This window comes from Acomys russatus, chromosome 8 (assembly GCF_903995435.1).
Source record: "Acomys russatus chromosome 8, mAcoRus1.1, whole genome shotgun sequence".
Classification (NCBI taxonomy): domain Eukaryota; kingdom Metazoa; phylum Chordata; class Mammalia; order Rodentia; family Muridae; genus Acomys; species Acomys russatus.
In genome coordinates, this window is record NC_067144.1 from 3,483,913 (window position 1) to 3,508,468 (window position 24,556).

A 24,556-nucleotide genomic window follows, 5' to 3' on the forward strand; every position below is an offset into this window, starting at 1 on the left:
TTGGCTTTCTCTGGCAGATCAGCCTTCGTGTGTTTTGAGTAAGGCCGAGGTCAAACTCCATGGCTAGCCTTGGCCACAACAACACAGCCTATTCAGGCCCTGGGCAGCATCCTGGCTGGCGATTCCGCAGGGTCATCCCAGTCTGGGAGGCCTCTTCATATCCCACCCTTCCACAGATGGAGATACTGGGACACCCCTCCCCATCCCCTGCCCCCCCCCCCCCACCCCTCATCCTGTTCTCTTGGCTGCTGTTCTGTGCTTCTGTATAGCCAAAACCCAGAGGCCTGCAGCCACCTCCTCCCTGCAACACTGCCACAGGCTTGGGGCTCCTTGGCCTGGAGGCCCACAGCTCAGGGCTGGATGCCTTGATACAGAACCAACTTTCCAACAGCAAGAACACATTTCTGTTCTGTTGATCAGTCCATGTGCCAGAAGATGCCGCACAGGGTCACCAAGAGTTCTTCCAGTATTGGTAAGATTGGCAGTGATGTGGCCCTTGGGCACAGTGGCGAGCAGAGTGGATACACACTCCTTTCTGCTCTTAGGTGGTATCCAGCTGGCCCTCTGCATTAGGCAAAGCTAAATGTGCCCCACTGGAACCCGGACTTCTGTAGCCCATAATACAGAAAGCTCAGAACCTCCAGGGCCCTTTCAGGAGGCTCCGCCACAGCTCCCTCACTCCGGAGTTCCTTTGGGGCTGGTTCTACTCATGTTGTGTGTTGGGTACCAAGCAGCCACACTGCTCCACTGCCACAGCCATGCAGGAACACAGCCAACACTGGTCATGGAAGACTGCTTGCCTGGTTTGTGAGAGCCTTTCGTTTAATGTAGAATTCGACAGAGGTGTCCTGGGCAGGCAAGGCCCCCATGTGATGATAGTACCTTTCCTCCTGAATGGGGCTGGCAAGACAGCGCGGAGCTTGGGCACTGTGAGGCCCAGGCAGATCTTTACCAGAGTAGCCATGGAACCCACAGCCCAGGGCAGGGGAAAAGGGAATGAAACGGAAGTGGAAAATGGCAGTCAGCCCAGTGGAGGGACCTGAGATGGAGGTATAAAGCAGCATTCCTGATGTTTTCGCTACCCACAGTCCAAAATTGTTAACGTTCAATAATAATTCAGATTTGTGTACAGTTAGCTGGGTGTGTTAACTCGTGTAATATCAGCTCTTGAAAGACAGGCGGGTAGGCTGCTTCACAGTTCAAGTCTGGCCAGCCTTGGCTACACAGTGAAACCCATCTCAAAAACCGAACAAGCTGAATGTGATGGCTCATGCCTTTAATCCCAGCACCAGGGAGGCAGAGACAGGTTGATCTCAAAATTGAGGCCAGCCTGGACTACATAGTGAGTTCCAGGCTAGCCAAGCTACATAAAAACAAAAGGGTCAGGATGTAGCTCAGTTGGTAGAATGCCAGCCTACTAAAGCAGAGGTACATGATACCAGCATTTAGGAGGATCTTAAATTCAAGGTTATCCTCAGCTACATAGCCAGTTCTGGGCCAGCCTAGGCTATATGAGACTACCTCAACCCAACCAACAAATTAGTAACAGTACCATCATGCTTGTCTCTGCTTTGGATTTTAACTCCTTCAGCTAACCAACTTCCTACTCATTTGATACTTGGTAGCCTAACTATGTCTCAGTATCCCTAAAGTGCAACAGTGTTGATGCCAGAGGCCCTGTGAAACAAAGAAGTGTTCTTTCTACTTAATTAGAAACAAACCTATGCTGAGGCTGCTAAGACCTACATAAGCTATTTACACTATATCCACTTGATGCCATTGTAGTGTGTCTCCCTTCATTACTGTAGATCTCCCACTGTGCCTACCTTATAAAGGTACCACAGGTACATATACAAAGTAACAAACATCATACACAGAGGGCTTGGTACGCTCCCCTATGGATAAGAGGGTGCTAGTGTATTTCTTACAGCCTAACACCTATTAAGACCTGGTCCCACTTTGCACAGCCTCTGCCTACCATGCCAGGCTGGATAGCTTCAATAACTTGTTGATGTCCTCCAAACTGTTGTCAACAGCGCATTCAGACTGGTACCAATGTATGTCTTCCTTTCAGCTATGCCTTCTAGAAGTGTGAACAAGCCACTTCCTTGAATGTACACCAGAACACAACCTGAGCATAGGACAGGTGTCCCCTAGCCAGTCTGGAAGGGCCCTTCTGTATTCACAGAATGGAAGGAGCGCTTCTGGGTCTGACTCCAGATTTATGATGTGCATGGGGGCCACCACAGCCATCTTCCTCCACTGCCAGATACATGGGGTGGGGGTGGGGGTGGGGGATGCCAAATTCTGGACGTGGGAAGAAACTTCCTACTTAACGAGGTCCTACACACACACACACACACACCCCTCTGGCAACATCTCTCCCACCCAAAAGGTTCATGTGTCTGTTACTACAACTCAAGACAGAGGTTATTTTGCAGGTGTACCTGGGTGTCTGTCTACGGCTTACCCTGAGCAAGGTCAAGTCCATGGACAGTCCATTTAAAACACGGAAGGCCACCTGTGGTCAGTTTCACAGTTCTAGTGCATCAGGTCTCACTACACGTACAAATCTCTTCCTAGGATGGAGAAAACCAAGAGGCAGCCTGGTTTTTAAAGACCATCTGGGGTTATGAGAAGGGACTTCTGGAGCAGGTGGTATGGGCATGGATAGAATCTATCCATATGGACATGTCACAGTGAAAACTTCCTTTGAAAGACTGCCAGGACTACACAAACTGTCTCGTTTGGGTTTGTTTTTTCAGACAGGGTTTCTATGTGTAGCCTTAGCTGTCATGGACTTTGTAGACCAGGCTGGCCTCAAATAGATCTGCCTTCTCTGCCTCCTGAGTACTGGGATTAAAGGCATGTACCATGATGCCTGGTGAGAAACCCTGTCTTGAAAAACCAACTAAATAAGTACATAAATAAAGCTCTATTTGTAAGCACACTCTGCAAAGGACAGGTCAGACATAACAGGGTCAATCTACGAAGATACAAACCAACAGATGGAGACCGAACAGCAACTCTAAAGCACCTCTGCTAGGTGTTAATGGCATTTAGCTAGAGTGACCACTTCCTGTTATCATTGCACAATCAAGTCCCCGCATGGCTTGGCTTGTACCCTGTGAAAGGCAGGGCTGGTGAAGCTCCGGAAGGCCACCTCAGCCCACAACACATCAGATCAGGCCTTCCTTGTGTGTATGTCACTTGCACACACTACCTGAGCAGGTGGAGAGGTTGTCGAGTTCCCTGGAGCTTAATTATGGTCAGCCTGATATGGGTGCTTAGAACTGAACTCAGACCCACGGCAAGAGGAACAAGTGTTTGTAACTGATGAGCTGTTTCTCCAACCCCACACATGATAGATTTTATTCAGCTAGGTCCATAATCCTAACAGTACTGAGTTTAGGTCTCAAGGTCCAAACTCCTAGAGTGTCATTTGAAGATATACTAGGGCATCTGAAGGTTTCCAACAGAAAGGTGTGGGGCTAGCCATAGCCACACTGACACAGTACTTCATGGTGGCCTTTCCTTCACTGAGCCAACCAAATAAATTTTTCCTACAGCCAGATCTGTTTAGCTGCTTTATTACACACACACAGCCACCCACACAACAGCACAAAGCAACAGTTCCAGCAGCAGGGAAGCAGCGCACCTTGGACGGAATGCTGCCACCCCACACGCCGTGTGCAGACATCCTCACCAACCCACACAACCTTGCCAGCTGATCCAGGTTTTCAAAGGCATTTTTTATTCACTATTTTTGATGACTATAAATAAGTGTTTCCACTATGGAAAAGAAAGTTAGCACAGTACATTTTCATGACTGGGGAATGGATTTCTGAAGTCATGTTCGATGGTGTCAAAACTGGGAAAGAAAAAAATAAAAATAAAAAACAACCTGAAGGTTGGAATTCAGTTCTTTATAAAATCCCTTGTAAAAACAAAACAGAATAAAAACAAGCCTTAAAAGGTGGGGCAAATTTTTAAAAAGGAAAAGAAAGGAAAAGGACAGTGATTCATTGCTTCTCCTCAGACTTCTCTTCAGCCTCATCTCTGGCCTCCTTCACAGAAAGGGCTTCCAGCTTCTCAGCCACGTTTTCAGCATTATCATTTTTGCCTGGTCCTGCAGTAGGACAACAGAGAACTGGCTGTTAACTGCACTGCCCTCGCCGTCCACCCACTGCAGGCTCAACCTTAGTATCACCCACAGCTCTTCCCCAGATGGGCCCAAGAAGCCCCAGCAAGCTGCTGGTGGTACCTAAGTTGCTCAGTGATGTGTCACTTACTAACCCAGGCCCCATCTGCTTCAGAGGGAACAGGAAACAGAATTCTTTGAAAAAGCGAGGAATATCTTAAAAGCCCTTTCACCCCTGGTGAGTTCCAAAGAGCTGTGACTTAGCTCTGTACCTGAAACTGACCACAAACGCTGAGGCCAACATGAGGTCAAAGCCTCCAAGGAGTCAGGCTGTGTCCCCAGGCAGCTGCATTGCCTCTGACAGGCAGAGGCAGCCACAGCACCCCGGAATGTTTCTTTGGCAGATGGAAAAAGCACCAGACTGGGGTTGCAGGCAGGTGCAGAGTGAATCTGCAAGGAAGCTACACCACCCACCCACCCTCCACATCCCGGGGGGCTCCATGTCACCTTTCTTTTCTCTCTCTTCAATCTCTTTCCTGCATTCTTCAAACTTTGTTTTGAACTTTTGTGCATCTGTAGAAAGAGAAGAAACTGTGTCTGAAAGTTCTCAGAGTAGAGTGACTAGATCCTGAAGTCTGAAGAGCCAACTCTCAGGCCCCAACGGCAACTTCTTCCTTTTTTAGACAGGTTTGCCCTACACACCCCTGGCTGTCCTGGAACTCACGAGATCCACCCGCCTCTGCCTCCCACGTGCTGGGATTAAAAGGCGTGTGCCACCAAGCCTAGCCCCAACAGCAGCCTCTGACTATCTAACACCTGCAGTGAGACCAGCAACTGTGTTCAGAAAAATCAAGGCCCTTCTTGCTACAGCTCTACTCATGTTGGAAGGGCTACCAGATACACGCTATACTCCTGGATCAAGGGCACCAGCCACTAGGGCATTTGCCATGGTACCTGCTTACTCTCCATGATCCCCAGGACACAGCTTTGTGGCAATTCAGACTAGAAAGATTCCCCCATGGAAGAGAGATTAGCCAGGGCTTGCAGATCTCTGCAGTCTTTGCTGGTACAGGTGCCTAAGCGTCTGTAGGGTACACCAGTGTCCCAGTCTTGAGGAACCAGAAACCAAGAAGCAGCAGCAGCAGCAGCAGGAGGAGGAAACTCTAGGGCGTGCCTCTGGTTCCACACGCCTGATGGGAGTCAACTGGATGCAACAACTGTTTATACAGACCCCTAGAATTTCACATAGCAGGCTCTGCATGGTTTGGGTCAATGTCAATTCCCCCAAAGCAGCAGCTACTCAGGAGGTGACCCACAGCTGGGCAAGTTCTGCTTACTCTCAGCATTTAGGAAGCGGATGGCAAGCAGCTCAGGCTTGGGGCACTCATCAGCAAAGTCGGCGTGGGTATTCCAGACCCAGGCGCGGTCACTGCCAGCATTTGGCTTCAGCTCCATCATCGGTGTGACTAGGGGACAGAAGAAGTCTGTGAGGAGAGCAGGACCCTGGGGCAAACCACCCAGAGCAACCTGTTCACCAAGTAAGGGACCCACAAGAGTCAACATGGAGTCTTGGATCCAAGATCCAGGCTGTTGTACCTGATTATGAGCCAAGCAAGGGGAGTTCAACTATGCCTACTTGCAAATGATCCCAGCCGGGCTTGACTGTTAATAACCCCTCAAAGTCAGAGATCCTGAGTATCAAACTACTTCCTACCACTGGTCCTGTGCAACTCTGTCCTAATCACATGTGCCCTCCTCCAGGGCTGGCTAGACTATTAGGCTCAGAAAGACTAGGGGAGAGGGGCTCTACCTATGGAGAGGAGAAGCCATCATCCCTGGTAGGGCAACATTTTCCAGGTACAGGTGTGTTAAAAACCTCTCACCTTTGCCTTTTAAGAAAGACTAATAAACTCACTGGTTCCCAGAGCAAACTTTGTTGGCATCACACCCTGATTTCTCATTGGGACCTTAGGAGAAATGTAGACATTGCTTATGTCTGCCACCAGGAAGGAATTTAAAATACAGGCCACACAACTCTATACACTGACGCAAACCACATCTGCTTAAAATCAGGGCCCTGAAGCACAGGCTCTGCCTCCTGCTGTGTTACGGGTAGCCGCTCAGACCCAAAGCTTCCTAAGGGTGACCAACATATAGCTGCAAACACACGCCCATGCCAGCATGAAACTGACCGACTGTAAATTGGAAACACAGCGGCAAAGGAGCCTGAAAACTTGGCCCACTACTTTACCCTTAGGAAGACCTTAGAACGCAGCAGTGGATACCAGAATCCCATGACAGATGCTAGCATGTCATGGAAGATAACTCAAAACAAACATGTTTATTCTGAATCCCTCAGATCCTACAAAACCAAGAGGGAACTGACAGATAGCTGTCCCACTGAAAGCCTGCTCATCTAGAAAACCACTCACTGCTGTCTATGCCCAGCCACTAGTCCCTGCACCCTTGGCAGTACCTCCAGGATTCCAATGAGAACCATGAACCAATCTGAACACACATGACAGCTGGAGCTCAGAGATCTGAGCCACAGCATCCCAATAGTGGTCTCAGGAAATCTGCACAGGACTCACACACTCACTTTCCCTGTACCTCAACTGAAGCCTATGGTGGTTTAAATGAGAATGCCCCTCACTTGCACGCTTGGTTCTCAGTTCAACTATTTGAAAGGGTTAGGAGGTGGAGCCCTGCCGGAGCGGGTGCGGCTTTGTTGAAGGAGGCATGTCACTGGGGTGTGCTCTGAGGTTTCAAAAGTTAATGCCAGGCCCAGTGTCTGGCTGCTGCTCTCTCTCCCTCAGCAACTGCTCTAGGGCCATGCCTGTCTGCTTCCTAATGTGATAGTGGGTGAACCCTCTGAAACATAAGCAAGCTCCCAATGAAATGCCTTCTGAGGGGCACCATATGACTAAGACAATGCCCAACCCTGACCCACAACCACTAGGGCTTGTGAGGCACAGGGGACAAGGAACTCCACCCAGGTGGGGAGGTTTGCAGAGGCCACTCAGGAGCGTAGCCAGGCTTTGGAAGCAGCTTGAGCCTCCCAACGAAATGCTCCAAACAGGGACTGAGGCAGCTGTGGGGTAGGGAAGGTTCAGGCCTTTCTTAGGCCCTGGTAAGCCCCACCACCCTGGCCTTACCTGCAGTCTGCCTACACACCCAGGACAGAAGCTGCTGACCGCTACAGAAGTAGACACAGGGCTGCAGCTGTCTCAGTACAGGTTCTTGCCTGCAGCCCCAGAACCACAGGGGAGAACCAGTTCCTACAAGCTGTCCTTTTTAACTGCCACAGCCATGGCACATGTGCACCCACAGGAAAGACAAAAATGCATTCAGTAGATAAAAGTGCTAGCTACACAAGCCCAGAGATTCCAGTTTGATTCCAGAATTCATGTAAAGGTGCTAAGGAAAGAACAGATTCCACAAAGTTGTTCTTTGCACACCCCCAACCCCCACCCCAAGTCCTCAACTTTATAAAATGCAGACTTTTGCACTAGGGGGCTCCACCGGATAAAGAGCAGCCCAAGATGGATGGACCTAAATAGCCTGAGACAAACAGGAGGGAAGGGGGGCTTGTTGAGACTCTCTAGACACCCTGGGCCACATGTGGCCAAGAGCCCCACTTACTCACCTTCTTCCCGGCCCCCTTCCCTTCCTGCATCACCCCAGGGAACACTCAGAGGGGGCAGAACATATCAGAAAGCGGGAAGCCAGCAGCTTTGCCACCGGACACCTCCAACTTGCCCAGATAACAAACACACACCAGCCACACCACTGTCCAAGTCTAGCCTGAAGGTCCATATTGGCTCTAGGCCTATCCTGCCCACAGCCTACATTCTGTAAGCCTCACTGTCACAGTTCAGAGGCTTGTTTGACCCTTTCTTGTTTGTTTTGGAGACAGGGTTTCTCTGTGTGGCCCTGGCTGTTCTGGAACTTACTCTGTAGACCAGGCTGGCCTGGATACACCTGCCTCTCCCTCCTGGGTGTTGGGATTAAAGGCGTGCACCACCACACCAAGCCTTGAAAAATACTCCTAAGTTCTCTAAGCATCACAAACACACCCCCCTAACCTGGTAACCAGCTCCTAAAAACCGTTGGGCATAAAGAGCTGTAAGACCACCTACTGTAGTGGTTGGCGCATATCTTCAAGGTCTTGTCCCTCCTCATGAGAAGGCGGATGGTCCCTTTCTCCTTATGCTTCAGGAGCTTGACATCTCCAGTGCCTCGCTCCTTCCACTCTGGCAGGTCATTTTCTGAAGCAAACCGGAATAGCTTTGCTCGCCTGTGAGAAAAGCCAAAAAGGGAACATTTAGACACAGAACTCACACCTGGACCAATTACCCCAAAAGAACACCTGTTCTCTGAGCACTGAATATAAGGGTATGTTGAACACTGTGTCCTCACCAACAATCTTCTTCTAAGACCTTTGGGTGCTGGAATTACTAAGCAAATTATAACCCAGGGGAGCACAAAAATCCAACAAATTCCAGATTCACAGCAAATGATCTTCCCAGGAGATCCACGGCCCAGAGTAGGTAAAGAAGCTCCAGAGGGCAGGGTAACCCAGTCACACCACATGGGTGCCCTATAACCACACAAAGCTTTAGGGATACCATCCTCAACAGGCTTAAGCACCAACTTCCTGTCAGGAGAAACCTTTCATAGTCTCCAGGGCCCTTCCTCTGCTCCCCTCCAAACTCAGTCTTGTCAAGGGAGAGAGAATGTCTTCACTTAATTCCTTAAGAGAAGGCCCAAAGGCCCTGATATAAAGGCACAAGATCAGGAGTACTTTCAGGGTCAGGTGAACAAAATCAAGCACACATAACTCAGGGGGATACTACTCCCCCCCCCCAGGCTGTGGAATAGAGCTACAGTGCTGCGCCGCCCCCCCCTTCTAGGGAGGTACAAAGGTACTTATGGCTCTCCTTGGCAGGCCTCTCTCTCCCACTTCAGAGCAGATGAACCTTTATCTGACTTCTTAGGCATACCTGAAAGGAGGGATACCAGAGAACACAGGACAACCTTTGCTAGGATGTACCTGAACCTACTGCCCAGCTATTCTAAGCATAGACAACAACACACCAGTATCTGCTGTGAGGTAAAACCAGATACAAGGTAGCCTGTGCTCTGCTGTCTTGGCTTACAGATTAAAGACCAAGTGTGTAAAAATTAAAGGGGAAGAAAAAGAGGTTGGAGAAACAGCTTAGTGGTATAGTACCTGCCTAGCTTCCAATCAGCAGGACAGTAAAACAAAACAGCAAAACCGAAATTTACTCAACTACTGCTGCAGTTCCTTACTGAAGACACCAACTGGCGAACACACAGCAATTTCTTAAAAAGCAACTTTGGTAACTAAGCCACTTCCACTGGCATTTTGTGCAATTCAGAGCATGAGGCATGCGCAGGCTTTCTGCTGTGGTTTGATTGTGTCTAGTTCTTGTATACCAAATTCACGTTAACAGTATTTGAAAATGTGTCCTTTAGAAGGTAAAGAGGATTAGATAGCCATGAGGACGGAGGCCAAACAATGGCACTAACATGTATATAACAAAGATTGACATTAGCAAGTTCCCTTGATTTTATTACACGGTACAGTGCCACATTAAAGAGACTAGGGTCCATCAGATATGCTAGCACGATGCTCTCAGACCTCAGACTTGAGCTGGAGGCTAGAGAGAAGGATCAGTTAAGAACACTGCTGTTCTTCCAGAGGACCAAATAGCAACTCACAACTGTCTGTAACTCTAGTCCCCAGGGATCCACTGTTTTCTTCTGGCCTCCTTGGGCACCAGGCTGCACGTTGTATAGACATCCATATAGGCAAAACACCCACACACATAAACAAACTTCAATCTCTAAGGATACTCAATTAAGATAACAGAAAACAAAGTGTGGGGGAAAGACTACCTGTTCAACAAAGGGAGGCCCCACCCACTATGTAGTCCTGGCTGACCTAGAACCCACAAAAATCTACACGCCAAGTGCTGGGATTAAAGGTGCGAGCCACCACAGCCTGGTAGAACTGCTAATTTTTGGAGGAAAGGTGAAGTCCACTGTGGAGACACCCAGGTGACAGAACACATTGCATATGATTGACCAACAAGGCAGCAGGGGCCACAGGCAAAGGTTTGGCAGACCAAAACTAAAGATGTTGAATTTTCAATGTAAGACTAGTCACCACAAAACTGCAGGCCTTTCTTCAAACAACCTTTAGCACCCGGTGTGATGGTACATCCCTATAATCCCAGCACTTGGGGGACAGATCTGTGAGTTCGACCAAGGCCAGCCTGGTCTACAAAGCCAGGACAGCCAAGGTTGTTACAGAGAAACCCTGTCTCAAAAAAAACCAAACAAAAGCAAAAAAAAAAAAAAAAAAAAAAAAAAAAGCCTTTATCAAGCTTTGCCAAGTGCAGAGGAATTTTAATCCAGAATGGCCACACTGGGATATAGACACACCTTTAATCCCAAGCAGACCTCTAACTTCAAGGCCAGCCTGGAACATGCCAAGTTTTAGGTAAAGAAAAGCTTAGGCCCAGGCGTGGTGGTACACGCCTTTAATCCCTGCACTCAAGAGACAGAAGCATGCAGATCTGAGTGCTGCTCAGGCAGTTTGGCTGAGAGTGAGCTGAGAGGCAGCGCAGGAGAGCTGAGTTTGTAATAGTTCACTTTGTGAAATTCAGAGGCATTGGAGAGAGAACAAGCTAGACACAGGGAAAGACAGACTAGGACAGAGAATGAGGAGCCAGATTGCTAGAGATAGTTTGAAGCCAAGCAAAGCAGCTTCGTCAGAGGCTGAGAGAGAAGTCAGATTGAATCAGCCAACTAGAAGCGTGTGAGCCAGAACAGCTGAGTTAAACCAGCCATCTAGAGCTCAGGAAAAACTAGAAAGGCACTAGAGTTTACTTAGCAGTAAGAATCAGAGGCTCAAAACATTCTAGGCCTAGATTAGACTATATGAAGGCTAGGAACTTCCAGGACTAGGCCTAAGTTAGCAAACAAGAGGACAATTAAATCAGGAGAATCAAAGTTAGTTTTACAGCCAACCCACCAAACTCACAGATATCAAAATGTGCCCAGCCAACATATAATTCTGTGCAAGTCAAGATAGAAATCACAAAGAGGTTATGCCATTAATTATCACTAGGGCTTAAACCCGAGCACAAGAGAAACAGTACAGGGGACAAGGTTCCTAGCTTGAATGGCTCCTCCAGAAAGCAAAGAGGAAAACATAAGCGGTCCAACTGTGGTTGTTGGGTATTGCAAATTTTGAAAGAAATGCCCCATGGAGACCTGCTTCTTATTGGGTCTGTCTTTCTGTCTCAGTTACCCTATCTAAAGGTACTTCCCTGGGTCACCAGAGCAGACTTACATCTTAAAAAGTTCCTCTTCATCTTCCTCCAGTGTTTTAATTTCTTGCTCAGGAAGAGAAACTATAGGCTCAAACTGGGGGTCATGGTTGGACTCATCTGCATTCTCTGTGGAGGTATCATGGTCCTCATGACTGTCCTGTGCAGAAAGGGGGAGAAGCGATGCTGTTAGCTGGTGGACTTGGCCCACGATGGGCACCACCAATCTCAAATGGCACCTGGAAAGCGAAGACAGGCCTCAGCAGCCTCCCCCTAAACTGGAAATTAAGTCGTCAGTCTTTCACATCATCAGATTGCACTTACAACCAGCACTGCAAAAATCACAGGCTAGCATGCAACAAGACAATGGATTTTGACACCACACACCAGTTACATATGCCCAGCAAAGTCCTTGGCAAAGTAGCTTGGGAGAAATTCCTCCTCTGTAAAGTGAAATGATGTCCACGATGTAAAGAATATGATAAACTTAAAAAGAAGAGTGGACGTACCAGTTTCTATTGAAGATTACCCAAGCACTTGTTAGTTTACTAGGAAGAGAAATTGCTTTGGGACTACTAGCATTTACACGAATTTACAACCCCTCCAGCAACTTTACCCAAGCTTTAACATTTAAATGTTAAGATCTAAGATTCTGGCCCAACCTGGAGAATTACAAAAGAATGCGGGTTTAAATCAGACACGATCACGTGCGTTGGTAATACAGAAAAACCCTACTACACTCACTACCTAACTCAACAGAAGCCCTACGCTCGGTTTCTCAGCACTGCGGCTAAGCTGCGGCCGACACGCGAGCCACCAACAAAGCCGCCCCCGCCCTGACTCCGCGCGTCTACTGTCTGTAACCCGCGCTGGAACGCGAGCTTCCGCCACCGACAGCCGTAATGACCGAATGAATGAAGGGGTCTGGGGGCATCTCTTAGACGTGTTAACCAAAGCTAGTGGAAAGATCACAGGGGGACCAAGAAGAAGGAAGCCGGCCGCCTGCCAAGTCCCCAGGTGAAGCCGGGAGCCCGGTGTGACGATGGCTGCTCTTCCGCACACCACAAGGTCACGCGCCGCCCCGCAGCCCCTGAGACCCGAGTCTTGGCCCGCAGTTCTCACTCCCAGATCCCCCAAAGACCTCGAGCCCCCCCAGGTCCAGCGCCTCGCCATGCCAGGAAGCCGTGGGCCGGCGAGGGTTGGCGGCCCAGGCGCGGGCCGCCCACGTGGCCGCCCATAGCGGCCCTTGCCTCCCGGCCTTCCCTGCCCCACCCGGGCCTCGCCGTACCTTGGCGGCCGCCATGGGGGCGCGGCGACGGCGGCTCGACTGGCTCAGGCGTCGCGGGCTTGGCGGCCTCTGGGCGGCTAGTCGCAGCTCCTTTCCTCCGCGTCTGGCGCCGGCGTCTCCCGCCCGTCCGCTCTTCCCTCCGCCCCCCGACCCGAACCCTGACCCCTGACCTTAGCGGCGGGAAACGCGCAGTGATTCAAAACCAGTGCAGCTTTATTGGCTCTTACGGCGGACATTCATTGTCCGGCCCGCCCCGCGCTTCCCGCCAAAACGCCCGCGGCGCATGCCCGGCCGCGTCTCAGCCCAGTGAACGCGCTCTCCCGGCGACCCACGCGCGCACTTCCGTCTGCAAGCTGTGAGTGCCTTTGACGCCAGCGTGAGGCGGGTGTGTGTGTGTGTGTCTGTGTGTGTGTGTGTGTGTGCGCAAGGATCAGTCTGGACTCGGCGCGTGGCGGTGACGTCACCGGAAGCCAGGCCCTCAGAGAAATGAGGCGCGGCTAGTGTGCACGAGCCGACTAGGGACGGGCGAGGCGTGTGGTCTCAGCTCCGAGTCTCCTGCATTACGGTGGAGTACTCTCACGGCGTCGCCCCGAACTCCCGAGCACCTTGTGTGTGAGGCCTAGGTGGTGGTCCTCGTGAACTCCAGGGTCCAGACAACAGATGAGCCAGGCGATGAGTGAGAAGCTGGATACGGAAGTAAAGCAAAGGGAGCCATGCAGGAGATGTGGACGGGGTGGGCAGAGGTGGGGTTGGGCTCATTACTGTTGAATCAAAGATAGGATGAAGGAGAATTTGGTCTCAAAAGTAGAAAGGCGTTTGGGCAAGGCTGGGTGTGGTGTGCACTAGTGGGCATTTGGCAGCGGCTGGGCGAGCAGGGCCGAGGCAGTCGTGCAGCCTCGGGCAGTAGAGCCTTCAGCCTGGCCCGTCGGTCCCCACACAGGTTCGGGAGCACATGGAGGACTGCGGCCCGGATGCCAGTGCAGTACACAGCCCTGCTGCCCCAGAACGGCAAGAGGAGGAGGGGCCTGGACCAGCTGCAGGGCCTGGACCTCAGCCTGGCCTCTACAGCTACATAAGGGATGATTTGTTCACCTCAGAGATCTTTAAACTGGAGCTGCAAAATGTGCCTCGCCACGCCAGCTTCAGTGACGTGCGGCGTTTTTTGGGTCGTTTTGGCCTACAGTCGCACAAAATCAAACTCTTTGGACAACCACCATGTGCCTTTGTAACGTTTCGCAGCGGGGCTGAACGAGACAAGGCTTTGCGGGTACTGCACGGTGCTCTCTGGAAAGGCCGCCCACTCAGCGTTCGCCTGGCCCGACCTAAGGCTGATCCCATGGCTAGGAAGAGGCGGCAGGAAGGTGATAGCGAGCCACCTGCAATGCAGATTGCTGATGTGGTAACCCCTCTTTGGACAGTGCCCTACACTGAGCAGCTGGAGCAGAAGCGACAGGAGTGTGAGCGGGTGCTACAGAAACTGGCCAAGTGAGTGTGGCACTGACATCCGGAGCAGAGTAGGTGTTTGCTCTTGGCCTGCTCCACCAAGAAGCCCTGTAGGCTATTGAGGACACACAGGGTTTAAGTCAGGCTTTCAACCTGTGATCACCGATTCTCTAGGTTACCTAAGGCCAGCTGAGGATACATTTACATTAGGATTCATAACACTAGCAAAGCTACACTTGCAAGATAGCAATGGCAGTAATTTTATGGTTGGGTTTCACCACATCATCATTAACTATTAAAGGGTCACAAACTACATCAGTAAGTTCAGGACCACTAGCCTAAAATGGTCAACCAAGGCTCTGGTTATTAAGGCCTCTATGATACCTGCAGGATAGTGAGGCCTCAAGGGAATTGCCCAGTGTGGTGGGGACATGATAAGTCCAACCAAGATGTGCTTTGTCCTGCAGGGAAATTGGGAACACTAACCGCGCCCTGCTACCCTGGCTGCTCACACAGAGACAACAGCACAATAAGGCTTGTTGCCCACTGGAGGGGGTCAAGCCATCGCCCCAGCAGGTCAGGCTGGCTAAGTGACATTCTGTATGTAAGGAGGGGGAGGATGTCCTTGTTTGACTTTGTCATCTGGTGCTGGGGTAAAGCCTGGGGCCTCATATATTAGGCATATACACTGGGCCAGTCCTTCATCCTGTTTTCTAGCTTTCCTTTGTTCTTTGACATTTTTCTTGCTTTTCATTTCTTCCTGATGCTTGATAAACCAGCAGTAAAGCCTTGTTTTGCCTGCCACCCTTGGGCAAACCTGGGTCTCTTGTTCACTGTGGTATTTCTTCCAGTACTGGGCAGTCAAGGTTGAGAGCTGGCTGCCTCTTTGCCATCTTGTCTCTTGCAGACTGAATATCGTAATAAATGTGAGTTTCTGGTTGGAGTTGGGGTTGATGGAGAGAACAACACTGTTGGCTGCCGGCTTGGCAAGTATAAGGGTGGTACATGCGCTGTTGCAGCCCCCTTTGATACTGTGCACATTCCAGAAGCCACGAAGCAGGTGGTGAAGGCCTTCCAGGAATTCATCCGGTGGGGACCTGGCCTGGGGCTGGGCTGCTAGGAAGTCCCCCAATCCATCTGAGATTAGAGGGTGTGGGTTCTGCTCTGGCAGTGGGGGGGGGGGGGGGGCAGGGGGAAGGGTGCCATAGGATAGACAGGCACTTATTGGGTGCTCAGACACCTGTGGTTTCTTCAGGTCCACACCGTACTTGGCATATGACCCTGAGACATACACAGGCCACTGGAAGCAACTGACTGTTCGTACCAGCCGCCGAGGACAGGCCATGGCCATTGCCTACTTCCATCCCCAGGTCACAGGTGGTGGTTCTGTTGGGGCAAGTGTCTACTGTAGGTGGCTTTTACATAGCCTGATGTGCTTGCATATCCTTTACTATAGAAACTGAGCTCTGAGGATATGGCAGGATTAAAGGCATCCCTGGTGAACCACTTCATGGAGGGGCCAGGCAAGACCAGTGGGGTGACCTCCCTCTACTTTGTGGAGGAAGGACAGAGGTAAGGAGCCTAGGTGGGGGCAGGAGGGGCCAGATAGGCCAGTGACCCTGACAGATCTGCTTCCTCTCCTTAGAAAGACTCCCAGCCAAGAAGGCCTTCCCCTGGAGCATATGGCTGGTGATCAGTGCATCCAGGAGGACCTGCTAGGGTTGACCTTCCGCATCTCTCCTCATGCATTTTTCCAGGTAACATACCCCTTGTGAACACAAAGACACACAGAGAAAAGGGAAGGCAGCAAGTAATTAGGCTTAAAGAGATTTATAGAGAACATTCAGGTACTAGGGGCCCCAGAATGAAGTAGAAGATAGGAAAGGGATATTTGCCACTGATCGATATATGTGGTGGTCTTACTACCATCTCCTTGGCATTTGAGCTGTTCTTACTGTGGAAAACCTCATGGGGATGGGTGGGGAGAAAGATTCCAAGGTCTCTAGCATAAAGTATGCAATCACTCAGCTGGCCTGAAGGAAGTAAAGTCAGGGGAAAAGCTCCCCATTGATGGGGGGTGGGGGGTGGTTTCTTCTGTTGTAAGGATTTGGTTTTTAAAAGCCAAGAGTGGACAAGGCTGTTGGCATATATCTCAAGTAGGGATCCAAGCAAGGTGGGGTGCTAGCCTATGCTGGAGTACACTATGGCTAACTAACCTCCAGGTAAACACACCTGCAGCTGAGGTGCTCTACACAGTCATCCAAGAATGGGCCCAGCTGGATGGGGGCAGTACTGTGCTCGATGTGTGCTGTGGCACTGGCACCATAGGCCTGGCCCTGGCCCCGGTAAGCCTCCTAGTCCTAGGTAAGGACATCTCCCTCTGTGACTGCTATCATGAACCTAAAAGCTGAGGCTGGCTACTACCCTGTCCCAGATACAGCCAGTTGTGCTGCTGCTTCTTTCCCAGGCAAGCAGGGCAGTGGGGCTTATCTACCTCTCCATTTTAGAAGGTGAAGAGAGTAGTTGGGATAGAGCTGTGCCAGGAGGCTGTGGAGGATGCCCGTGTGAACGCCCTCAACAACGGTGAGACCTTCTGCAGGCAGGTGGTCAGGAACAGCAGTAAGCTCTGCTGTGTGCTTTAATTATTGCACTTGAGGTTGTGAGGGCCTTTCTGGGGGTGCTGAGGGGTCCTCAGGCTGGAGAAGGAAGCTTTTTTGGCCTGTGTGCTCCTAGTGCCAAGCCCAGCGCCTTCTGACAACTATGAACTGTCTTTAGAGCTGAGCAACGTTGAGTTCCATTGTGGCAGGGCTGAGGATCTGGTGCCAGGCTTGGTGAGCAGACTATCTTCCCAGCAACTTATAGCTGTTCTAGACCCACCGCGAGCTGGCCTACGTGAGTGGTTTCCACTTTGGGAGGTAGTAATAATAGAGAAAAAAGCTATACTGGGTAGTCAACCATTTGGAGAAACTAGCCCCTCTGTGCCTTGTTAGATTCCAAGGTAATTCTGGCCATCCGGAGAGCTGAGAACATCAAGCGGCTCTTGTATGTTTCCTGTAATCCCCGGGCAGCCATGGGCAACTTTGTGGAGTAAGTGCTGGGGGTGGGGAGGAAGATACAAACAGATGGATACTTAATCTGCTACCTACAGGAACTTTTGTGGGGCTAATATTGCTACCTCCTTTCCACCACAGCCTCTGCAGGGCCCCATCAAACCGAGTGAAAGGCCTCTCATTCCATCCTGTCAAGGCTGTGGCTGTGGACCTGTTCCCACAGACTCCACACTGTGAGATGCTTATCCTATTTGAGAGGATGGAACAACACCCCAATGGCATAGGAGCCCTGGAGAATCAAGACCTTCAAACCCCAAGAAATCCTGATACCAATCCACAGGAAACAGAAACCTCCCTCTCATCTTAAATCCTGGGAAGAAGCACAGGACAAAAGCTGGGGAGTTCCTTAGAGTTCCCTAGTAAGCAGAGGATGACCAAGCAAACAGTGGTGGGGCATGATACCTACCTAAGATGGTTCAAGGAGTGTAAACACTGTGTTGTCCCATAATGGGATAAGATAAGCAAACTCTAGAATAAACAATTGCTGATGTTTCTGTATTGACAGCCAGAGCCTTGACTCATTCCTACTGCCACCTACTAAGGTATATCAGAGTAGGACATCAGAATACATCAGTCTGCCTAGGCCTGGTCAACCCTTTCTGAAAGGCAGGAAGGACTCTCAGATTTAATAGAGCTTTCATATTCAACTCCTGTGTGCTAGCTCCTGTGCTTCCTTGTTTTAAGATGGCATCTCTGCTGGGCAGGTAGATTGCTGAGTTCAAGGCCAACCTGGTCTACAAATTGAGTCCAGGACAGCCAAGGCTACATAGAGACTCTGTCTCGAGAAAAAAAAACAAAAACAAAAGTACCTCTATGCAGATCAGAAGTGTGTGCTTCTATGCCTGTTTCACCTTATGCTTAATGGAATGCCAGGGCTTGCTTAAATTTAGTCCAGAGCCAGATTTTAGGACCAGGTACTAACAAGTATTCCAGGGGAGCATTGAGGATGGTTGAACACATCTATGCTGAGTTCACATGGGGTTAGGTGTGTCCACCAAGGCACTTAAAAACACCATTGACTCCACGACAGTCCTGGCACTCACTCCCATCAGAAGAAAGAATCCAGCCATTCCCTTTTGGACAGTTTTATGTGTTCAGACCATCAGAGTGCACCCTACAGCCATGGCTAGTACACAGAAGCAGCATCAACACAGGCTCCCAGCCTTGTAGCACGGCTGTACATATAGGACTCACCCACCTGTAAGAGACAGGGAGGGCAGTGGAGACCAGAAGAATGTGACAGCACCTGTTATTGATAGTGCCTGTGTCTGTGACCATGTGCTCAAGGCTTTCTCAATGGCAAATCTGTTAGGGCCATGGCCAGTCAAAAGACTGGAGGCAAAAAAGAATCAAGTGTCCAATTCTAGCAACTTGATTGACGATCTTTTTGCCAAGATTAACAGAGAAGTTAAATGCTGTAACACAGGTGATTGGGGAGGAGGAATGTGCTGTTGGGAAGCTCTCAAAGGCCATCTTGTCTGACAACACATGCCATCCATGTATCTTCATGTATAGGTGAGAGACACACAGAACATAAGAGCAGCTACTCTTGAGATCCAGAGAACCCATAACTACTTGTCATGTACAATGCCAGCTCTTGATTAGTGATGGATTACACTGAAGTCCATCTGTTGAAATGCATGATTCTAAATCTTTCATTCTTTCCAAATTCTAAAACATCATAAAAGCTTTAAAAATTGATGAATAGATGGGCTTGACTGTGCAAAAATTTTTGTAAAAAACTTGCTAGAGTTTATCTAAGGTGGAAGCTTCAGTGTCCAGAAGACAACTATAAGAGCATTAAGACTTCATCAAAGCCCAGCACTCAGGAGGCAGAGGCAAGTGGATCTCTGTGAGTTTGAAGCCAGCCTGGTCTACAAAGTGAGTCAAGGACAGCCAAGGCTACACAGAGAAACCCTGTCTCCAATCCCATCCCCCCTCCAAAAAAAAAAAAGGCTTCATCAAAAAAGTAGACTGTAACCCCAAGGGTCAACCAGATTAACAATCAGTATCTTGACAGTTCAGTATCTTCACTGTGCAATCTCTGAAGAGTAGTTCTGGTGCTGAAATCCTGTTTTATTTTAAGCCAAAATAGCCTGAATTATTCCTTTGTTATAACCTTTTCAGAGGAAAATGGGAAACACACAAGGCAGGTAATACTACAGGACAGGATACCTGCACCTTCTGGCCAGGTCTTAGTGGCTCCACAAAGGAACCATGAGCAAAGGGGCTACCTGGCATCACAGGCTAGCCAAAGCTATAAAACCTGGGCATCTCATCTATTAACGAAGTATAACTTCTTGTCAGTGCATATAGTGTACTAAAATTAATGAAAACCTTCATAAAAACAGTTCGCAGCAGATACGTACAAGCAGGAACTACAGCTGTCTATCAGCTTCCACTTGTGCAGTTACTTTAGCTGATCGTTGTATATCCAGTCACATTGAGAGCAGCTTTTCCAGAACTGCTTCTTTTCATGTGTACTATGTGGTCACAGCTGTCTCCATGTGAAGAGCCAGAGCCTAGACACTGCCACAGGGAAGAAACTTAGGTTGGAGGCCTGGTGCTGCAGAGTGATGATGTGTGGCTGAGGGTCTCCTGGGTAGCACTGTTGGCTGATGCTGCCTACCTCATACATCCACTGTACACAAAGGCTCACCACCAGGCTGGGCAGATGCTACAATTGACATCTTGGGCTTCTTCCGAGTCTCCTCCTAAAGAATAGAGGTCAATGATGGTAGAGGTAGGATCAGCAAAGAGGTTCACAGGGGTGTAAAGGTGGAAGGCCCTCAATTCCAAGAGCACAAATGCTTGTGATACCTTGCTAGGAGGGAAGGTAGAGGGAGTGGGCTGGGTTGGGCCAGGCCAGAGGGTCTCCTCAGAATGCCAGGGTATACTCCCATGTGCTGATGCTTCCCTGGCAATCTAGAGATACCCAGAATGGAAGAATTTACAACAAGCTGGGATCCCCTCCATGGTGAATATAATCCTAGCCTTGCTTTCTTGTCCAGAAGCCCAGTAAATTTCCCTACAAATAGAACTATGTCTTGGGCTTATTGCCTTGACACACTAATTGCCCACAACTAATTTTCCAGGACAGTCAAACTAGCAAGTTCTGCTTACTCCATCAGACAAGGCTCATTCTCATCTGAAAACAGTAGAAAGGCAACTAGCAACAGACACTTTGTCCTCAGAGTTTGTGTGCATACCTGGGCCATGCCACCAGAGGCAGAAAGGCTCCCAACCTAGAAGGTCTAGGGGTGTGAATGACAATAAGATATTTCCTGAGGCCAGGTAACAGTGTCAGTAACAGAGCCCCTTGGGATAAGGCACCTATGGTAGTTTTAGGAAGCTTCATCAAAACTAAGTTCTACCCAGGTTTATGATTGTTTTTGAGTTACTGAGTGCAAAGCCAGTGCACAATCCTTGCCTTCAAATACTTGACCCCAAATAGGAACCTTTAGCCACTAAAAGGCTGCTTGTCTGCTCTCTATCCAGACTAATAATAAGGTCATTCTAGGAAAGCACCATCGACGCTAAAGCCTTAAGAAAGCCAACCTCATCTGGAAGGAGGATTGAGTATCTCCAGAGTCAAAGGTCAGAAATGGGCTCCTAGGATCCAACTACAAGGAAGGAGCTGGCCCAGCAATCTCAATGACCCAAGAACTGTAAGATGGGCAGAAACAGCGCAGGGGACTGAAGGGGGGTGGGTGGGGAGAGATGGTAAGTTTAGGGGGTAGGGAGTTAGGAAGCCTGGGAAAGGGGTGGGGAAGGGAGATAATCACCCGCTCTGCCGCCAGCCTCTTCATCTCCTCTTGCAGCTTGCTCAGGATGTGAAGGTTGGGCCTGTTCTTCTTGGCATACTGCTGTAGCTCTATCACACTCTTGTCAGAAGTCTCCTAGGAACCCAAAGCAGGAGCATAAGGGCCTAGTGGGGCACAGAAGTGCACAACAGTGGCCCCCCTGTGATAAGCATTGGCTGCTGACAGATACATGGTACAAGCATAGTCCTGGGCTCTGGCTTGTCCCAGATACTCTGTCCCTTCCTCCATGATCACACCTCTGTGTGTTTAGTGTCTTGAGTATAAAGTCAAGCACTCACTATGCTAGGAACCCTCACAGTGCCAAGGACACGGCTAAAGCCAGCTGCAACATAGCACAGCCAAACAGCCTGCCCAGATATTCTTTGGTTTTCCTCCTTTCTTGCCTTGGAGGCCACAGGCAAGGATGCTCACTGTATCTTAAAATTCCACAGTTCCTGTGCCAGACAAGGGTCATTCACTCTATAGCTGAAGGAAGCTTCTGCCCATGGTTGCAGCAATGTTTTCTGTCTCAGGCCCAGACTATGTACAGCAAACACTGTACCTACATTTCAACTCATAGAAAATGGTTCTATTCAGGCTGGGGATGCAACTCAGTGGTACAGACAGTCCTTGCCTAGGCTGTACAGGGATGATCCCCAGCAGTAGGGAAGCAATCAGGAAAAGGAGGAGCCTTATATTGTTTATACTCTCCATGTGCCTCCTTAACTCCTGCCTTGCTAGCCAGAGCAAGGACAGGACCAGGCCTGAGTCTTGGGGAGCCTGAAGGAATACTGTATTGCTCCAGACTATTGGCTCAGCTCAAGGCAGGGTGGCTCAAAGGTCCACAGCATGGTCTTCAGGGTCTCCACCTATACTCCTCTAAATGATGGAATCCTGATGATCAGGGTAGTTTCTGCATCTATTAAGGAAAATATATAAATGTTGGTGGGCTGAAGAGATGGCTCAGAGGTTAAGAGCAGTGTCTGTTCTTCCAAAGGTCCTGAGTGCAATTCTTAGCAACCACATGGTGGCTCACAACCATCTATACTGAGATCTGGTGTGCAGGCACACATGCAGGCACAATACTGTATAAATAATAAACCTATCTTTTTTTTTTCCCCCTTTGGTTTTTTGAGACAGGGTTTCTCTGTGTAGCCTTGGCTGTCCTGGACTCACTTTGTAGACCAGGCTGGCCTCGAACTCACAGCGATCCGCCTGCCTCTGCCTCCCAAGTGCTAGGATTAAAGGCCTGTGCCATCACACTTGACATAAATAAATCTTAAAAAAAAAAAAAAAAGTTTGTGATGTAGCTCAGTGTAAAGCATTTGTCTAGTGTGGGCAAGGCTCTCACTAGCATGTCAAAAAGAAGACAGAGCCAACACCTACTTCCCAATACTCCTCAGGTTTGGGGACTAATTTAAATTTTGAAATCTACGTAAAAGCTACAGAAACAAAACAGGTAATAATATCCTTTAAGTCACTGAGAATCTTCAACTCTAGAGGATATAGACTTGGGGACTACCAAACAACTGGCTCCTGAGGCTTCACACAATTCAAATGCCTGCATCTACTGTCTGGGGGGTGACAGGCCTGGTGGTCTAGGAATGTCACCTAATGGCTCATACTTAACTTCTTGGCAGATGTAAGACGAAGCCATGGCTCAGGTGTTCCCACCCTTGGCCTGCACAATCACTGACACAGCACCGTAGAGACAGTCATAACTAAAAGCAGTATTGCCAAGACCAACCTTGACAGCAAGCCCTGAGACATGAGCTCCAAAGGAAGAAAAAGGAAGCAGAGCAGCTTCCAGAAGACCTGCAAGTCTGTTTACCTGCTTGACCATTTTGCTGCTTTCACGGCCATACATGCGCAGTAAGGACCCCCAGTTCTTGACATGTGGGTGCAGCAGCTGAAGGATTTTCTGAGAGGCTAACTGTTTCCCAACTCGTTTATTCTTACCTGTGAGAGGAAAAACAAAGGTGAAGAGAAGACAGGAGAACCTCTCCTGGGAACCTAGGGAGCCATGCAGGGCATTTCACAGGGAGACAGGCAGTGCTTGGTCATTGAGCTGGACACCAGGACCCAGTTCTGAGACCTGGATCCAGGTACTACCCTGTTGAGCAGCTTTCAGGAGATACAAGTTAGGACTTGTGGGGAAACTATTAGCTAAGACAATGAAGCTTTCTTTTCTTCACTGGCCCACTCCACCTCACTTTGCTGTAGTATAGCTCCTGAGGGTGTATGTCTGAATGAATCCTCCATATGAAAGATGCCCTGAGCCAGGAGCGTTCTCCAGGCTAAGAGATCACTGGACTGCTCACATTTGCTCAGCCTTCTTAGTTGCCTACCTCTGTGGGGACTGGAGTTTGTAGGGTGCAGCAATAGTCATAGGTAACTGGGAATATCCAGGTCTGAATGTAAGCCTGCAATTTCTCAAGGGGTGGGTGTGTGCGCGCGCGCATGCATTTATGTATAATTCTTACTTATAGTGGTTACAGTGTTTTTTGTTTTTTTTTTTAGAAGCAAGGTCTCACTATGTTGTTCAGTTAATATTTAACTCACATCCTCACATGATTCTCCTGCCCAGTCTCTTTCCTAAGAAGCTACAAGCAATAGCATTCTCTACCATGCTTGCTTTATGTTGGCTATTACTAATTAGCCATGTAAAAGCAGAGTAAGGTGTACCCTGAGACCAGAATATAGGTGTGCAGACAGACAGCCATCAGGAGGCACCTCAGTTGGTTTCCCAGGAAACCACTCCTCTCATCCTACCAGAGACTAGCTGGTTAGAAGTAAGAGAAACAAGAGTGGGACAGGAGGAAGAACACAGGCAGGACGGCCACCAGTCTAGCTTCAGATGAAGGTAGAATGGCCAACAGACAAAGCTGGTGCTTAGGATGATTGCCAGACTAGTAGTAGCAGACCAAGCCGCACACCTCCATATTAGAAACTGCTTGTCACACCCCAACAGTCCTATGAAAACATGCCAGTCTATGAGGGGAGCAGGGCAGGAGACAGGTTCTTACACCACCCGCGCACTGTGTGTTTGCCGCATGCCATGACATATTCACTCTTCTGGTTTTTCCCAGGAACCACTTCAAACTTGATGGATGTGTCACCCATTCCATGATTTCTTTTAGGAGAAAACAAAGATGACAAGACATTAGTGGAAGATACATAGTGTCTTCTGGGAAAGGCTACTATATAACCAAGTCTATTAATAGCTCTCCAAAGAAAACCCGAGCTCCTCATGGGAGGCGCTGACCATGGGAGATTCTCCACATACTCATTTTAGTTACCCAGGGATCATCTATCAGCCAGAGCCAAGGGGCTCTTCTACACCCAGACAAACAGATAATGACTCTACCTTGAGACAAACAGCCAAATGAAGTTTTGAGGTGCTCCTGAGG

The 24,556-nt window shown here is 49.3% G+C and overlaps 3 protein-coding genes and 1 non-coding gene across 6 annotated transcripts in view; 1 reads left to right on the top strand and 3 right to left on the bottom strand.

The window, feature by feature from the left end:
* Positions 1 to 3,731: 3,731 nt before the first annotated feature.
* Positions 3,732 to 12,955, bottom strand: Ranbp1 (RAN binding protein 1). Its single transcript, XM_051150663.1, has 6 exons — positions 12,791 to 12,955; positions 11,526 to 11,662; positions 8,281 to 8,438; positions 5,479 to 5,607; positions 4,649 to 4,714; positions 3,732 to 4,129 (listed from the first exon to the last, which is right to left on the bottom strand). Exons 1-6 carry the CDS (start codon positions 12,803 to 12,805, stop codon positions 4,023 to 4,025), a joined length of 612 nt encoding a protein of 203 aa, XP_051006620.1. The 5' UTR covers positions 12,806 to 12,955; the 3' UTR covers positions 3,732 to 4,022.
* On the bottom strand, positions 4,470 to 4,595 carry LOC127193497 (small nucleolar RNA SNORA77). Its single transcript, XR_007831139.1, has one exon. It is a non-coding gene; the product is annotated as a small nucleolar RNA SNORA77 (small nucleolar RNA).
* Positions 12,956 to 13,243: 288 nt separating the features above from the next.
* On the top strand, positions 13,244 to 17,924 carry Trmt2a (tRNA methyltransferase 2 homolog A). Of its 3 annotated transcripts, none has more exons than XM_051150661.1 (12): positions 13,244 to 13,533; positions 13,731 to 14,275; positions 14,701 to 14,809; positions 15,141 to 15,322; positions 15,489 to 15,603; positions 15,690 to 15,805; positions 15,879 to 15,990; positions 16,456 to 16,578; positions 16,741 to 16,816; positions 17,009 to 17,125; positions 17,224 to 17,320; positions 17,425 to 17,924. In XM_051150661.1, exons 1-12 carry the CDS (start codon positions 13,504 to 13,506, stop codon positions 17,648 to 17,650), a joined length of 1,848 nt encoding a protein of 615 aa, XP_051006618.1. In that variant the 5' UTR covers positions 13,244 to 13,503; the 3' UTR covers positions 17,651 to 17,924. The 3 variants fall into 3 exon arrangements, with proteins under 3 accessions (XP_051006618.1, XP_051006619.1, XP_051006617.1); XM_051150662.1 differs by having other exon boundaries at positions 13,244 to 13,491; XM_051150660.1 differs by having other exon boundaries at positions 13,244 to 13,486; positions 17,425 to 17,923.
* A 1,375-nt stretch (positions 17,925 to 19,299) lies between these two features.
* Positions 19,300 to 24,556, bottom strand: part of Dgcr8 (DGCR8 microprocessor complex subunit) — a 41,015-nt gene continuing 35,758 nt past the window's right edge. The window contains exons 11-15 of the mRNA XM_051150664.1: positions 24,173 to 24,279; positions 22,978 to 23,105; positions 21,129 to 21,242; positions 19,973 to 20,057; positions 19,300 to 19,872 (exon numbers count right to left, since the gene is read on the bottom strand). Of these exons, the coding sequence (XP_051006621.1) occupies positions 19,974 to 20,057; positions 21,129 to 21,242; positions 22,978 to 23,105; positions 24,173 to 24,279 (433 nt within the window). The 3' untranslated portion in view covers positions 19,300 to 19,872; position 19,973. The remainder of the gene's footprint in view (positions 19,873 to 19,972; positions 20,058 to 21,128; positions 21,243 to 22,977; positions 23,106 to 24,172; positions 24,280 to 24,556) is intronic.